The sequence below is a fragment of the Onychostoma macrolepis genome, chromosome 21, assembly GCF_012432095.1.
Source record: "Onychostoma macrolepis isolate SWU-2019 chromosome 21, ASM1243209v1, whole genome shotgun sequence".
In the NCBI taxonomy this organism is placed as follows: domain Eukaryota; kingdom Metazoa; phylum Chordata; class Actinopteri; order Cypriniformes; family Cyprinidae; genus Onychostoma; species Onychostoma macrolepis.
Window position 1 is genome coordinate 11426986 of NC_081175.1, and position 17904 is coordinate 11444889.

General features: G+C 35.7%; 2 protein-coding genes and 2 non-coding genes across 9 annotated transcripts in view; 2 read left to right on the forward strand and 2 right to left on the reverse strand.

Annotated features, from left to right (window-relative positions):
* Positions 1-17904, forward strand: part of rap1gap2b (RAP1 GTPase activating protein 2b) — a 70520-nt gene that overhangs the window by 1654 nt on the left and 50962 nt on the right. For all 4 annotated transcript variants that reach the window (XM_058757358.1, XM_058757360.1, XM_058757359.1 and 1 more), the window contains exons 4-5: positions 328-384; positions 525-570. The gene's annotated coding sequence lies outside the window, so the exon portion shown is untranslated. The remainder of the gene's footprint in view (positions 1-327; positions 385-524; positions 571-17904) is intronic.
* On the forward strand, positions 554-625 carry trnad-guc (transfer RNA aspartic acid (anticodon GUC)). Its single transcript has one exon. It is a non-coding gene; the product is annotated as a tRNA-Asp (tRNA).
* On the reverse strand, positions 1849-17810 carry st6gal1 (ST6 beta-galactosamide alpha-2,6-sialyltranferase 1). 3 transcript variants are annotated; one of them, XM_058757368.1, is made up of 8 exons: positions 17365-17810; positions 10709-10915; positions 6627-6998; positions 5874-6138; positions 5437-5534; positions 5251-5352; positions 4025-4199; positions 1849-3932 (listed from the first exon to the last, which is right to left on the reverse strand). In XM_058757368.1, the coding sequence occupies exons 1-8, from the start codon at positions 17374-17376 to the stop codon at positions 3655-3657; spliced, it is 1509 nt and encodes a 502-aa protein (XP_058613351.1). In that variant the 5' UTR covers positions 17377-17810; the 3' UTR covers positions 1849-3654. The 3 variants fall into 3 exon arrangements, with proteins under 3 accessions (XP_058613351.1, XP_058613353.1, XP_058613352.1); XM_058757370.1 differs by having other exon boundaries at positions 17361-17810; XM_058757369.1 differs by lacking the exon at positions 17365-17810 and adding an exon at positions 11558-13123.
* Positions 5036-5107, reverse strand: trnad-guc (transfer RNA aspartic acid (anticodon GUC)). Its single transcript has one exon. It is a non-coding gene; the product is annotated as a tRNA-Asp (tRNA).

Below are 17904 nucleotides of genomic sequence, written 5' to 3' on the forward strand. Positions count from 1 at the left end.
AAAACACAAAGTGATTATACAGCACTAGATAACAATACATGGTGCAATGATATAACAGAACTTGTTTGTAATGTTTCTATACAAATTTGTATATGCTATGTTAAATCTATCCAACAGTAAAAAAAAAGAAAAAAAAGAATCAAGTATTATTATATTCCCATTAATCTTTAATTTTTTTCCTCTTTAAGAAAAGAAAACAATGTGTGTGGGGGAGGGGTTCTGCATGTGTGCACATGTCTGTCTGTGTGTGTGTTGTGTTGGTTTTATAAACCTACTGGCTGTTAGAAAAATAATATCGCTGTTTTTGTTTTTGTTTTTGTTACACAGTGAACTCCTGAACAATGCCAGATGGACAAGTCTTTCTTGTTCTTTGGAGAGTTCCAGGTCGGTATGATTAAGTAAAATAGCATAGATAAAATATTAAACTATAACAACTTAAGTTAGAATCAATCCATGTATTGTATTTTATAAACAAAAAAAAAATTTAATAATGCTTATTACTATGTTATTACTATGTATTTCAGACTTAATCAGCTGGGATGTGTTATGGAGCTCCTCGTTAGTATAGTGGTAAGTATCCCCGCCTGTCACGCGGGAGACCGGGGTTCGATTCCCCGACGGGGAGACCAAATGTTTTTTAATTTCTATCTATAAAGTAGCCATGAATTTTTAGTGGACTTATAAGTTTTTGTCATATTACCCCATACTGAAACCCTTGGAAGAAAGAGACAAATGTACAGTGTAAGCAGTAATTGTTTTATTAGTCTTCTAATTGTTGCTGTGAAGTGCCAATATGACAAGCAGGGTTATTACAGTAAGTTTGCCAAGAGCCATATAACGTTGTTTAAGAATACGTACGTGTTTAATTAAAATAATACTTTTAAATTCATTTACAAATTTAATATAATTAAGGTTAAAGCAGTACAATAATTGACATCGTACGTTCTTGATACCAATTGCAGTATTGCCTATTTTATAAATTACTTCTTGTTTTGGGAAACAAGTTTGTCTTTGCCAGCTTATAGAATTTTTAGAAGCTTATAGAAGACGTTACTGTACAGTACTGCATAGAGCATATAAATCGAAACAATAACACTGACAAAGTTATGGTGGCATACAGGTATTTGTACACAGGAAGAACACTTGTAATTGTGAACGAATCAAACGGAAAGGTTTCCATGTTGAGAGCATTTCAGCAACAAAGTTTCTAAATATATCAGTGCCAATCGTGATGAGATTTGTTAGCCAGGTCTCAGGTTACAGTGTCCTCACGAGCAAGTTAACAGAGCTAGATATTCATGCTCACCTTTATAGAGCACACAATGTCCCCACTTGTTCAAATAGTAATTGCCTAAATTTGTGTACCATGCATTAAGATAAATTTGTATGTGTTCAAGTAACGTATAATAGAGAAATGGTTGTTCCCATCCTGCTGTAAGTGAAGGACATTAGATGTCATCCAAGTAACATATTATCCAAAAAGCACAAAGGTTCTGTTCGTTTATGCTTCATTTACAATCTGATCACAGTCCATCGAGTCCAACAGTTAATTTGAATAATTTGTATGTGTGCACAACAACTTTGGCATTTAAATTTCAACAGAGTAAATCAGAGTGCTTAAAGGGAAGATTCTTGAAAAATAAAAAAAACTGTCATTGCATTAGAAAAACATTTGAAACATCTATATATTTGACAGTTGTTCACATGTGCATAGCCCAGATTAGTTTGATCAGTCTGAATTGGTTTGTCCATGTAAGACATGACAAAAGTTCATCTACGCGAGACAGTTTGCAGACAATAGCATCATTTTATAAATTAAAAACAGTTATTTGTAGTCTGAGCAAAAAATACATTCTATGCTAACTCTTTTGTTTATTTTTTAAATATATTCATAACATTAATCTGCTGTATGCTACAAATTACATATAAAGATTCCTTTACATGAAAGAGAACATAAGGTTTAAAATGTTGAAATGAAAAATAATGTGTTTTACTCAGTTCAATTCACATTTGTGACCCTGGACCACAAAACCAGTCTTAAGTCGCTGGGGTATATTTGTAGCAATAGCCAAAAATACATTGTAAGGGGTCAAAATTATCCATTTTTCTATTATGCCAAAAATCATTAGGATATTAAGTAAAGATCATGTTCCATGAAGATATTTTGTAAATTTCCTACCGTAAATATATTAAAACTTCATTTTTGATTAGTAATATGCATAGCTAAGAACTTCATTTGGTCAACTTTAAAGGCAATTTTCTCAGTATTTAGATTTATTTTTTTTTGCACCCTTAGATTCCAGATATTCAAATAGTTGTATCTCGGCCATATATTCTCCAAATCTGAATTTCGAAAAATTGACACTTATGAGTGGTTTTGTGGTCCAGGGTCACATTTAAGCGTCACAATACTGTAAAGTCAACATAAAACCATTTGCGTTGACCAAAAAGTTGTTTTAGAAATATACAAAGGTATGATTTTGAAAGCAAATGGGGTCATTTGCAATTTCATGTTAACTTTTAGACGAATTAATACATGAATATTAAAACCCTGTCTCGCATCATTCAGGATTTGTATGAACATAATTGTTAGGTGCAGTCAGTATTAGTAATTGTGTTTTGATATTTACATACTGTAATCTGTGTGTTTGAGTAAATATAATGGATGTGGGATACGACGACACACCCAGGATCAACACACTGAAAAAAAATAATACTACGAAAAATAAACACCCTTTCCCTTCAAAATGCATAAGGATATCAGCTTTCATGTTTTTAGAGCCTAAACTGAATTCGAATCTGTATAAAACAGAACAAACATGCACATTCTTCATTTTCCTTCTCACCAAGTTCATAAATACAACTAAATACAGGTTTACCAAAGGTATGATATAGTGCAATTTCAGTAAAGCATGCAAGGACATTCTCCACGGCCCTACAACTGGTTACAGAGTGCTATGAGAGGAAAGGCGTCACAGTGTAAATACTGAATGCATACAGATCTCCAGGCCTTGAAATACAGCTTTCATAAAATACATACATTTAAAGCATTATTTTGCTAATGGCATGTGTCTGCTGGCAAATCATTAACAATATTGCATGAATGATGTGTTAGGATTGCGTTGCATAAATTGAAAACCTGCACATTATGGAGCAGCAGGCCGGCTTTGGACATACAGCTTTGCACGCTACACATTTATGGACAGAATCTTGGCTACGTTCTTGTCTAATAATCTGTATGTTTGTTAGATTGTAAATGCCAGTTCTTTTGACATCAGTGCTGTAATGTGTCAGGCAGTGTTTGAAAGTCATTTTCAGTGGCTGCATCTCACACGAGAGGCAGATAAGTGGTATTGAGATCTTTTTCTGCTAGTGGGAATTTACCACTATGGGATACGTTTTTATTTGTCCTGATAACGATGGACAGTAGTTTACACATATACAGAACCTGCCACTATATTAAGCATTTTGTGTCTGTGAATTTAGTTCCCTTCAGTAAGCAATCGTTAGTGTGTTAGGTTTTTATTTTCCACCAGTGAACCAACTCTTGATCTCACTTAGAGACCAGACTGTATTTGTTACAGTTGTAGACTAAATAATGCGCTTTACTGTTACATTCTGAAAGTGTACCAAGAAAATCAGTTTACCCTCAGATTATGTCTTTGACAGAGTGTTGGAAATGGAACTGTTGGTGCAGTTAAAGGTCATGAACCCAGGGAGAGTGACCTTGCCATGAGTGTAAATGTCATGGTCAGACCCCTTGTTCATCCTCTTTACCAGGTTCTTCTCGTAGAGTAAAGGGTGGTAGGCACCTAGGGTGCAGGCTGCATCACTGAAGCGCTGGTAGTAGTGGCACAGCTCAGTTTTCCGTCGCGAAGGCAGGAACTCGTACACATGTACCACGTCGCACAGGGACATCATTAAAACTGTGCCTATGGAGATAAAAGGATGAAATATAGTTTTGTTTTTAACCATTTGTGGTTAAATTTTCCTGGTTTGTTTTTTCTAACTCAGTATAACTTACCCAACAAGCCTGAAGAGGGTGGGTTTTTTTGTATCGTCTCCACCATATTGTCTTGTATTCGCTGCCACAGCTGCCATTCCATTCGTGGGTGCAGAATATAAAATGGCTGTTGAGGGTGTAAGCGTCGATATCGCTGATACTGTTTAAATATAGGGTAATCTGTCTTGTTGAACCACTGAAAGGAAGGATAAAAGGAGAAATGTAATTGTACTTAGTAATTGTAGTATATTACAATCAGGGTTATCATGTTCAGCTAACACTAAAACCATTGAAAACATTTTCATTACTTGAAGCAATATAAATGTTAACTGAAATAAAATAAAAATATTTTACTACATCAGGTTAAACTAAGTTAAAATTAAATGTTGCCTCGAGTAGCTGAAATAAAATAACTTAAAAGTAAACTAAAAAACAACAAAAAGTAGTCAATATAATAAAAACTTTAAAATTGACTTAAAAAGCAGAAAATACAAAAATAAATTCTATTTAAAAAAATATATATATTAAAAAACGAAAACTATAATAGTGTCTCAATGATCAAAATACACAATACCGATAATCCATTTTATTTTATTTTAATAAAATTATTTCTATTGACTAAAATTGAATACAAATGTGTGTGTGTGTGTGTGGGTTAGGGTTATGTATGTATTTCTGTGTTTTCATACATACATACATGCACACACACACACACGCACGCACAACTTAATATCATTTTAGCCAACATTTTTAACAGTATTTTAGAGTAAATTATAGTGTGTATTTATAATTTAACATTTGAATTCTAATTTAGAGTCAACGTTAAATATTTTTATAAATTATAGATATTTATTATAATTTTTTTTTTTTAACGTAAAATACTGTTTTCAATGAAAATTAGTGATTTTGTCATTTTTATTTTGTCCAACTACAACATTTCTACCTTCTAACTAAATGACTGTGTACTGGTATGAGATACTGGTAAAAATCAAGCAAGACATTTAAAAAAAGAGGTAAAAAAAAGCTTTGAATCTCCCCGTCGGGGAATTGAACCCCGGTCTCCCGCGTGACAGGCGGGGATACTTACCACTATACTAACGAGGAGTGGCTTAGTGGTCACATGGTCCAGGCCGTACAAGAACCATACTAAAGCTATGACTAAGCCTTTAAAACTTGCTAATTAAGCATGGAATTTTGGAAGTTTGTGAATGTGCCAAATGCTAGAAAGTGGGAAAGTGAGTTCTTACCTCCCGTAGATCAGAGGAATAAGGGCCTGGATCCCAGCTCACTAAAATCCCAGCACTGTACAAAGAACTGGAGAGGAAATGGTGATCTTCAGATGCCATTACCTATGCAATAAACAGACAATATGTTTTTTAAGAGCTCATTACTGCATGTTATTTGAACTTTTTACTGGTTATCAAAGAAACTACCTGGGAATTGATCAGACGCACTGTTGTTTTAGAGCCCACATCTTTCTCAAAGCCTGTTGTTGGTGCAGCATTGAACCGTATCACTGCATCATGTGCATCTAGAATAATCAGATATTATTGATAGTAGTGAAAATAATCATTACGTCAACAAAAATAGATTCTCTCTTCTTTTTAATTTTTAAATTTAAGCCAAAATGCTTTATTACATAACTGTATAGTAATGTCTAGTGACATGAATACTTGAAGATATCTAATCTCGTTTTTAAATTGATGGATGCAAAACAATAAAAGATTATTCAGGACAAATAAATATTACTGGCATCAATGCTTCATATAATGTATAATAGTTTGTTTGTTTGTTTGTTATTCCCTCAGAGGTACTTTACATTTCAGGTCAAACAAATATGTCCTGATTATGTTATAAATTTAGGTATTACCTATTTCTTTTCCTAATCCAGAATTTTTCAGAGAACCTGCAGACGATACCACTGCGCAGGTCTTGAACGGGCCGATATCAGTAGTTATTTGGCGCGGAGGTAACTGAGAGGCCCAAGGAAACCCAGAAAATGGCTCCATATCTGGTGTTAAAGTTGCAATTTGAACCATCTTCTTGATTTGACAAAGAAGTTCAGGGCCACTGAGTTTAGAACGATGTGCTGCACTCTCAGGTCCAGGGTAATGAACTCCATATTTATTCATTGCCTAAAACAAAACAAAAAAACAAAAAAAAAGACTATGATAGATAGATAGATAGATAGATAGATAGGAGACAGTAAATTTCCTGATGTTAAATCAACACCTCTTGGTGTACATATGGGAACTGGTTCCCATATGTACACCAAGTAGTGTTGATTTAACACTGGGGAATTTATTGTGTAGATAGATAGATAGATAGAATCATATTTGTTGCAAGTAACACTTAGTATTAGGTAGAGTTTTGTATTTTTACATATGCAGTAGAGTTTTGTATTTTTCATGTGCAATAGAGTTTCATCCTCAGAGGATTATGTAAAATGTTACATTTAACATAATCCTCTGAGGATGAAGCTCTGCTGTATGTGTAAAATACAAAACGCCACCTAATACTAACTGAAGAGTCTTCATGCCTTGCTGATCAGCAGTTGCAGTCCTTGCCGTTTGTTACTGTGTTTTTATATAAAGGCTTTTAGATGTCTTTAAGCTTCCCTCACCTGGTAGTTCTGCACCACCTTCCTCAGCCTTTTTCCCAGCATGCTACTTGACATCTCTTCATTCCAGACCTCTCCAAGTGCTCCATTAGGCCCAAAAACGACAGCATCCCCACTTGCGCCACCCATATCTCCTCTCCGACGGCCTCCAAAAATAGTCTCTAAAGCACGTCTCAGCGGATGCGCTAGAAGCCAGTAAAATAGCCCATGCTCTCTTCGTTTGCCCCTGAGGTTGCGGTCCTTAGTACCACTCTCCATTGAGTAGTTAGAAGAAGACAGGATGGGAATAGGCTTTTGAGGATCTCCAGGAATAACACCAGGGAGCTTTTGAGGGTCAGTATACATGGGTTTCGACCCTCCTGTTCCCCGCAATACCTTAAATAGATCAATTTCACTTTTAGTAAGGATGCAGGTTACATTTGACTGTATAGAGCAGGGGTAGGCAACGTTGGTCCTGGAGTGCCGCTGTCCTGTAGAGTTTAGCTCAAACTAGGGGTGGGTGATATGGCAAAAATATCACCGATTTGTTTTGTTTTTTTAAATATCACAATTTTAGCACGATTCTTTGTCATGTTGGTGTTACTATTTTGTCTGAGCAGTACAGCCAAACTAATTTCCCTATTATAAAGACAAAGCCTTTCAAGGTAACAAAATTAAAAAAGAATGGCGGATATTTAGGCCAAAGTGGGCGAAGACAAAAATCTTTGCTATTATTTTATGTTTGTTATTAAAAAAAATAAGAACAAAAGATACACATTGCAAATACACATAATATACAGTGCTTTATTTTCAGGTACAACAGTTGCATTTAGCAGGAGCATTCAAGAAATTGAATGAACAAATAAAAAACTAAAACACTATATAGATTGATAATGTGTCAACATTAACGCGTTAACGCATGCGATTAATCAAAAAAATATAACGCGTTAATATTTTTTTAACGCAGATTAATCGCTTGATAAGGTTTGACCCTAACTTCTTCCCGTCATCACAGTGCGGAAGGTTATCTATCATTGTGTGAAGAGGGTACAGCACCAGTGTTGCCAGGGTAACGGCACAAGTGGGCTAATTTGAAAATACAGTTGCGAGAAAAAATTACAGAGCCATGGGTTGCGGTTTTTTGGGCTACTTATTTAATGTACCGCGGCCGCTCAAAGTGTATATAGACAAATAAAAATGAAAATAGATCCTTTTACTAATGTGTATTATACTTGGAATGTATCCCTGGCAACTTAAGAACGGAGAGGCGGTAACATCACAAACAACGTGAGTTTCAGCAGAGCATACATGATAAGGCTTTTACACAGCAGAAATAAACATGACAACAGCCACTATAGATTATATAAGATAATAAACACACGATTATGATAGATATGGTCCGTATGTGATTTTCTTGAGATTGAATGTGTACATCTGAAATGCTAATTTGTGCAGCGATATAAAAGGCTATAAATAGCATATTTTAACAACAGTAAACGACCAAATTCCACATGTGATCGCAACAGGAAGTTATTACAAACACTCGATGGTGGTTTGAAGTGAGTTCTGAGTAAAAGTGTACTATTAATCTCATAAATTGTCTTATGTAGCATGATGCTAATGTTAGCTCTAATGCAGCTGCAGAACAGGTCCAATTCTTCTTCATAACGTATTTTGTCATAATACTTCACGTAAGGTCGCAAGAAAATGTTTTGTTGTATTTATTTAGAAATACTTTTGATAATAGTTGGGTAAATGTATACTGGGATTGAAGCGATGTGGCTTGGTAAACGTTTTATTGCCAGTTTAAAGGCTGATAATGGCTGAATAAAAACAAAAGAATAATAATGATTATGTCTCATACCTGCGGAAGTGTGAAAGGTTCCGTTTCCTTAAACTAGGTTCATGCATTTCTTTTTCAACACATTTACAGGTAAATCCTAGTATTTTAAATTTGCGATTAATCATGATTAATCACAGCCCGTGACTGTGATTAACGCGATTAATTTTTTTTTACTAATTGTATTAATTGATAAGTACTAATTGATATAGATTAAAATAACTGTATTAAAGTTTTTCAGTCAAGAGTAGTGAGTGATTTTTCTCTGTGTTTAGTTGTTTTATTAACATTAAATGAATAGTTCTCCCAAAAAAATAAAAATTGTCATCTCTGTCGTAGTGGGTTTTTTTTTTTTTTTTTTTAACCTTCATTTACTCACTCAAGTTGTTTTAAACCTGAATGAGTTTCTTTATTGTGCTGAACATAAATATTATTTTGAAGAACGTTGCTGGTCCACAGCGACTTCCATAGTATTTTTTTTTTTTCCTAGTTCTCAAATTAAATGTGGACAACTGTTTGGCTACCCGCATTCTTCAAAATACCTTCTTTTGTGTTCAGCACAAGAGAGAAATTAATACAGGTTTGGGACAACATGTGAGTGATTAAACAATGACAGAAATTTAATTTTAGGGTGAACTATCCCTTTAATCACAAGCGGCAGCATGGTTAGTTTTGTCCCTTTAAGAGCTGCACGCATCAAATAAACAAGCACGAATCCGTTTTGAACAGCGCGCGAATGAAACGTTTAACCGGCAAGGCTTTAAAGCATATGCAAATAATGTACTTTTGCAAATAAGTGCAATGTTCCGTGAGTGTAACTCTACCGCTGAGTTAACACTGATGGGAGTGTATGTGGCGTGTGTGCAGTATATTGAGACGGCGGCGCCAGAACTGCATCTGATGGCATAGGACGATACTACGATATTTCTTCAAAAGCAAATCGTGGAGACGATCGTCCATGATCAAAAATTGTCATATTGCACACCCCTAGTTCCAACCCTAATCAAACACACCTGAACAAGCTAATCAAGTTCTTCAGAATTACTAGGGCTACAGGCAGGTGAGGTTTTTTTCAGGGTTGGAGCTAAATTCTGCAGGACATCGGCACTCCAGGACCGATGTTGCCTACCCCTGGTATAGAGTATTGCAGGAATTAAGTAATTTTGTAGGCCAACACAGAAGTTAGCATCACCCATGGTTCCCTTGATAAAAAGCTAATAGGATTTTTCCAGTGTCTTTTAGATAACACTCTTAAAAATAAAGGTGCTTCAGTTCACGATGCCATAGAACAGGGGTGTCAAACTCAGTTCCTGGAGGGCCGCACCCCTGCATAGTTTAGTTCCAACCCTGTTCCATAACAAGTCAAGTCACCTTTATTTATATAGCGCTTTTAACAATACAGATTGTGTCAAAGCACTTAACAGTATCAAATTGGAGGATAGCTTGTCAGTAATGTATAATGATAAGATTAAACACTCAATTTTTAGTTAAAGGCATTTCATTATTGAAATTCAGAGATGTCATTGTCTAGCTCAGTTTAGTTTAAATAGGATCTGTGCAATTTAATGCTAACACAAACCATGTAGTTTTCAAATACGCCTTAATGACTTGATTAGCTGGATCAGGTGTGTTTAATTAGGGTTGCATCTAAACTGTGCAGGGCTGTGTCCCTCCGGGAACTGGGTTTAACACCCCTGCCATAGAAGAACCTTTTTTGTCTAAATTTTTCCATAAAGAACCTTAAACATCTGAAGAACCTTTCAGTTTCACAAAAGGTACTTTGTGGCGAAAGACGGTTCATCAGATTATAAAAGGGAAAGAAAGAGATGGTTCTTTAAAGAACCTTTGACTGAATGGTTCTTTTTTTGGAACCAAAAATGGTTCTTCTATGTCATCGCTGTATGAAAAACCTTTTAAGCACCTTTATTTTTAAGAGTGTACAGCAGAAAATAAGCTCTGTGACTAACAAAAGTTTGATTCTTACATGCTTGTTCATCAAGATAATTGAAACAAATGAACACAGTGTTTATCAATCAAAAGGAGTAAAAATCATACGGTAGGCAATAAACAAATTGCAAAAGTTGAGCTCGTCTTAACCACAGACCTAATTTCAGGCATTCAACCAAAAACCTATTCAAAGAAACCCCTTGACTTTTGAATTGGTGTGCTGAAAACCTAATTTCCAGGTTTTATACTCATTCCCGCTTCACTCTAATGATTCAGTGGAGCTGAAGGATGTGTGAGGATAGGAATCTCCATGACGTACCTTAACAATTGTGTGAGCTCTTGGCTGAGCTCGAGTTCTCGCCTTCACCCCGAAAATGGCATCTGTGACAGGTATGCTGTTTTCAGCACAAAGGGTGTAAAGGAGAGCCATAGTCATACAGAACAGCGCCATGCACAGGGCCCCTCGACGGGCCCGGCGCCTCATCCGCCAAAGTGGGCTAACACGATCCATGGCAGCCCCTGGGATCTGGATAATGAATCACAGACAATATTAGCAAATTAAAGAATGTCCTCTGCAAAAGGAGTTGGCAGATACATGGAAGCATATGCATGGATTCAGCTGAACTGAAGACAGTAGAAAATAGTTTGAAACGGTCAAATATTTACTTTGAAGTCCTGGTCAGCTCAGGTTAGTAATTAAATTAGTGTGAAGGAAAAAGCATGTTCAATAAATTAGAGAATTTCTGATTGTAGTGGTTTATATTGTAGGCTCTCTAGTGGATTATATTGTAGCATTGATGTGATTTTATAATATGTTAAACTGTTGGGTTAAATATGTAAAATGCTGCAAGTAGCTTCGGTTGCCCTACATTTAAGCTAACAGAGTTAGCTTAATGCATTTCAGCATGAAATCTCTAGATTCTCTCACAGCCAAGATCTTAAAGGGAGCAGACAAATTAGTTTAATAAATGGTGGTAGTTCCATTGGGGTTGGCCTAAAAAAAAGACCTTTTAAAGTAGTACTTTTACACAGAATATTATCATTTGAATAATTATTTCCTGAATAAAGGGAATATTAAAAAAGTACTTACACAGAACCATAGTTTTTATGACAGTAACCAAAACTTATATATAAACATGATGTGTGAATAGGGCTTATCAATTAATACCTGGGATATTCAGCTCAATGCAAAAATCATAGTCCAAGGCATTGAAAGTAGGATTTAAAATGTAAGAAGTCTATGAAACCATGGCTTTTAACTTTAAAAAATGAAAACCACTACATAACAACTAAGCAGCTTTCATTATAAGGTCTTATAAGGTGTAGCTAATTAATATCATGTGACAGTATCACATGACATAATGATGCCATCACATAACAAAAACACCAGATTTAAAGTTAAGGAAAGGTTAAATATACAGGTGCATCTCAATAAATTAGAATGTCGTGGGAAAGTTCATTTATTTCAGTAATTCAACTCAAATTGTGAAACTCGTGTATTAAATAAATTCAATGCACACAAACTGAAGTAGTTTAAGTCTTTGGTTCTTTTAATTGTGATGATTTTGGCTCACATTTAACAAAAACACACCAATTCACTATCTCAACAAATTAGAATATGGTGGCATGCCAATCAGCTAATCAACTCAAAACACCTGCAAAGGTTTCCTGAGCCTTCAAAATGGTCTCTCAGTTTGGTTCACTAGGCTACACAATCATGGGGAAGACTGCTGATCTGACAGTTGTCCAGAAGACAATCATTGACACCCTTCACAAGGAGGGTAAGCCACAAACATTCATTGCCAAAGAAGCTGGCTGTTCACAGAGTGCTGTATCCAAGCATGTTAACAGAAAGTTGAGTGGAAGGAAAAAGTGTGGAAGAAAAAGATGCACAACCAACCAAGAGAACCGCAGCCTTATGAGGATTGTCAAGCAAAATCGATTCAAGAATTTGGGTGAACTTCACAAGGAATGGACTGAGGCTGGGGTCAAGGCATCAAGGCATCACCACACACAGACGTGTCAAGGAATTTGGCTACAGTTGTATTCCTCTTGTTAAGCCACTCCTGAGCCACAGACAACGTCAGAGGCGTCTTACCTGGGCTAAGGAGAAGAAGAACTGGACTGTTGCCCAGTGGTCCAAAGTCCTCTTTTCAGATGAGAGAAAGTTTTGTATTTCATTTGGAAACCAAGGTCCTAGAGTCTGGAGGAAGGGTGGAGAAGCTCATATCCCAAGTTGCTTGAACTCCAGTGTTAAGTTTCCACAGTCTGTGATGATTTGGGGTGCAATGTCATCTGCTGGTGTTGGTCCATTGTGTTTTTTGAAAACCAAAGTCACTGCACCCATTTACCAAGAAATTTTGGAGCACTTCATGCTTCCTTCTGCTGATGATGCTGATTTCATTTTCCAGCAAGATTTGGCACCTGCCCACACTGCCAAAAGCACCAAAAGTTGGTTAAATGACCATGGTGTTCGTGTGCTTGACTGGCCAGCAAACTCACCAGACCTGAACCCCAGAGAGAATCTTTGTCAAAGAAACCTGGGCTTCCATTCCACCTCAGCAGTGCCACAAACTGATCACCTCCATGCCACACTGAATTGAGGCAGTAATTAAAGCAAAATGAGCACCTACCAAGTATTGAGTACATATACAGTAAATTAACATACTTTCCAGAAGGCCAACAATTCACTAAAAATGTTTTTTTTATTGGTCTTATGAAGTATTCTAATTTGTTGAGATAGTGAATTGGTGGGTTTTTGTTAAATGTGAGCCAAAATCATCACAATTAAAAGAACCAAAGACTTAAACTACTTCAGTCTGTGTGCATTGAATTTATTTAATACACGAGTTTTCCACGACATTCTAATTTATTGAGATGCACCTGTATAATGAAATATGTTCAGTTTACAGCTTTTTTTTTTTTTAATTGCTTCGACACTAAAAGCGATGCTTGAGGCCCACTTGGTGAAACCATTCACTCATATTCCTAATCTTTAAACCAAGTCTGCAAAACTACAAGCACATTACAAGCTTTAAACTCAAAACTCTCTTTTTTTTTCAAAACTCTCAACACAGTTCTCTACATCTATACTACTAATAATATCTCTGTTTCATTTGAGAAACACTACCAAAATGTCACACATTTACTTGCACCCAGAGATCATGTGTGAAAACACTTGTACATCGTTTGTTCGCTTTGAAATTAAAACTCAATGTTTTGAGAAAGAAGATTTTTTTTTTTTCTATAAAGTGCTTTAGAAATAAATTTGACTTTCCGACTATATATATATATATATATATATATATATATACAGTGCCCTCCAAAAGTATTGGAACAGTAAAGACAAAATTGTTCTGTTGGCTGTGGAGTCAAGACATTTGCAAATATGATGAAAAGATGAATATGAGACAAAACTACAGAATGTCACATTTTATTATTAGACGTTTCAACACATATGTTTTACCAAATAAAAAGAACAGCACTTTTAGAGTTCATCCCACTCATTGATGTGAGCATAAGTATTGGGACAGTTGAACATAAGGCAGATATAAAAGATTAAAAGCTATTATTTAGTTGCAGATCCCTTGCGCACTATCACAGCAGTGAGTCTGTGACCCATAGACATCACCAGACTCTTGGTCTCATCCTTCGAAATGCTTTTCCCAGCCTTTAATGCAGCCAATTCCAATTGTTGCTTGTTTTGGGGAGTTTCTGCCTTTACTCTCCTCTCCAGCTGGTGAAATTCATGTTCAATCGGATTTAAATCTGGAGATTGACTTGGGCAATCCAAGACTTTCCATTTCTTTGCCCTTATAAATTCCTTGACTGAACTGGCAGGGTGTTTTGGGTCATTGTCCTGATGCAATATGAAGCACTTCCCAATGAATCTGGTGGCATTTTCTTGAATATTGGTAGGCAAGATGGTTTTGTACCCTTCCAAATTCATTCTGCTACTGTCATCATGCATTAAGTCATCAGTAAAATTGAGAGGACCTGTTCCAGAGGCAGCCATGCATGCCCATGCCATGACATCACCTCCACCATGCTTTACAGATGAGGCTCTATGCTTGGGATCATTGCAGTTCCCTTTTTTTTCTCCACATTTTTGCTTTCCCAACACTTCGACAAAGGTTCATCTTTGTCTCATCGGTCCATAAGCACAGTTCCAAAACTCTTCTGGCTCACCTTTGTGCTTTTTTAACTCTAATCTTGCCTTTCTATTTTTGGAGCTGGTCAGAGGTTTGTATCTTGCTGTGTAGCATCTGTAATTCTGTGTCAAAGTCTCCTGAGGACAGTAGATTGTCAGAGCATCACCCCAGCTTTCTGGAAGTTGTTGGTGATTTTACAGACGCGTCTTTTAGGATTCATTTTCACAGCTTTTATGATTTGTCTGTCATCAACTACTGTTGTTTTCTCAGCCGATCAGGTTGTTGTTGGTTGCTTGTATCGCTGGTGGTTTCCAAACTCTTGATTTCTCCATGCCCTTTGTTTTTGCTATAGCTCTAATTGACTTCCTCTTTTCTTTTAGCATCCAAATTGCTTGCTTTTCTCCCAAAGTCAGCTCCCTCATCTTCATCCTGGTTTGTTTCATCATTGAATGCAAGATTGAGAATGCAGAAGTAATGGATATAACTGATACGACACATTTCCTGCTTTTAATATCTGAAGAATTGACGCAACAGGACACAGCTGATCACTTAGAAAGACCTGTGAGGCAACTGTCCCAATACTTATGCTCACATCAATGAGTGGGATGAACTCTAAAAGTGCTGTTCTTTTTATTTGGTAAAACATATGTGTTGAAACGGCTAATAATAAAATGTGACATTCTGTAGTTTTGTCTCATATTCATCTTTTCATCATATTTGCAAATGTCTTGACTCCACAGCCAAAAGAACAATTTTGTCTTTACTGTTCCAATACTTTTGGAGGGCACTGTATATACACATACATACAGACACACACACACACTGAATATGCATCTGTGTTGTATGCATATTCAGTATACAGTACTGTGTGTGTGTATATATATATATATATATATATATATATATATATATACAGAATATGCATACAAACAAAGTCAGAAAGTCAACTTTATTTCTAAAGTGCTTTATACAATAGATTGTTCAGCAGCGTCACAATAGTATAAAATTCAAATTCTGCTGTAAAACAGCTCTAACCAATAGTGTCATTATACAGCTCAAGTCAGTTAAGTATTGATTCAGTTCAGTTGCATAACTGTAAAATTCATCAGTTGTACATATATACTGACTGTATATACAGTGTACATGTGCATATGCATGTATGTGCGACTGCTATGACAAACTCCTGTGCTCCACACGAGAGTAGTGTTTTACATTTTTCACATCTTTGTGTAGTATGGCGTGTATATGTGGCTAATTATTTTATGTTTGTGTGTAGAGTTTTGAGAAATGGAGCCATAGTTTCAAAAACTGTGTGTAAGCATTTTCAAAAAATAGGCTAATGTCTTTTAATCCAACTGATCTTGATGGTCAAGCAAATCGTTGGGTACATTTATAGATAACTATAGATAGAGAAACAAGTTTGCAATTTCTGAAACGGGTATTCAAATATAATTATTTAAGCGAATTTATTTTGGATGGTCACAACCACAGTTTTCAAAGTGTGTGTGTGTGTGTTTATGAAAGAGACAGAGAGAGAAAATGAAAGAACATGAAACATAGATGGAGGATAGAGTACAAGAGAGATGAAACAGTTCATGATTGTGTAATCTTCAGATGCATCTGAAGAAGGGAGGCAGATGACAGGTAACTGTTGCAAAATAGAGGCATTTTACATTATGCTAAGTGATACTGTAAACAAAATCTTTACTTTGGTAGAGACTGTCAAATGACTTCAACTCACCCTTCTTCTGAAAAGGTCAACTACAGTATACATTCAGTCGTATGGTGAGAACATTTACACAAAACTTTTTTTCATAACACACTGGATAAATGGTGTCACAATCATTATGGATTATAAATTATGTATGTATTCATTATGGTTAGTTTCATGAGTGTATTTTTTAATGCTGTAGCCTGTATTACTGTAACATTAGTTTATTAAGAAACAGGTGATTTGAAACATACATCCTGCATCATTTGATATAGATTTGACCAAATTGAATTAAACCAAATGTTCTCATATCATGTTACGATAATCTTGTGTTTTGAAACCATTATGTGGAAAGAAATTATGTGTAACAAAAGTATGATAACAGGTTTTAAAAGAATGACTAGCTGTTACACGTTATCAATTTGGAGTTTTGTACTAAGAATTTTGAAAATTTACCATTAACTTGGGAAAATAGTAGCAAAGCAAAAAATATATATATATATTGTTATAAGAACTATAATATAAGATGTAAAATCAAAGATAGACTGATATGTTATCAGCTTAATTGGGAAGAGTTTGCATGGGCCTACTAAAATACTTGTACATGGATTTACAAAAGAACGATTAGTGAATATATTAAACGTTACCCTTTTTATTCAAGAAATGACCTGAACTGTTAGATTTGGTTTGTGTTCATATTGCATCGTGTCCTTAATCAAATAAATAATAACTGGACAACATACAGGCAAAGCTATGGCTACAAACAAACTGTCTATAAATAATACCTACGTAAATATGCCTATCAGACAATATGGCCTTTATAAGTTTGGATGGGACGTGAGAGTGTTCTAATAAAAAAATAACTATGCACAGGCCTTATTAATGCAACCGCATTCTGTTTTACATAACACGCAGAGTAAATATAGAAAAAAGGGGGGAGAACGAGGAGCTGAGAAATGTGGGTGTAGGTTAATTCATTTTTTTAAATGCATGCACCGAACACCTAAAGATCAAACAGCACCAATATTATTTTTGATAACGAATTCCAAAAACGTCTAAATGCATTGAGAAATGATGCTGCGTGGATGACACAAATATAAAATTCATACCTACCTTGTATCCCATATTTTTCTGACGCTTTATTCTTGGTTAGTTCAATCAGTTTCCTTCGGTGCCCGGTCTTGGCATTTTAGATATGTTATGCATAACGTTACAGATAAGCTATATTGTATACTAAAAAGCTATATTGTATAATCCCTTAGTATAATAACCTAAAATCCCGATAAGACTTTTTCCCTTTTTTCCCTTTCGAAGAGATGAACTACGACTTGACATCTATATACAGATGATCATATCGCGATGATGCATGTTGATAAACCGCCATGTTTATATAGGCTACTGCATAATAATATGGACAGACAGAACTGGTGCGTTGATTGTTCAGTCGAATGTCTCTAGCGGAAGAAGGCTGTCTGTGCGTTTGTATCGTATGCGGCAGCGGATTCTGCAGCTCAGTTTTTGCCTCTGTCGCTGATGTTGTTTGAGCTTCTGACTTCAAACCGGCAAAAATGTGCACATAGCATTGTGTGGCAAAATGAATTAATTAAATGCAGATTTTTTTTATTTATTTATTTTTTATCGCGCTTAGTGCCT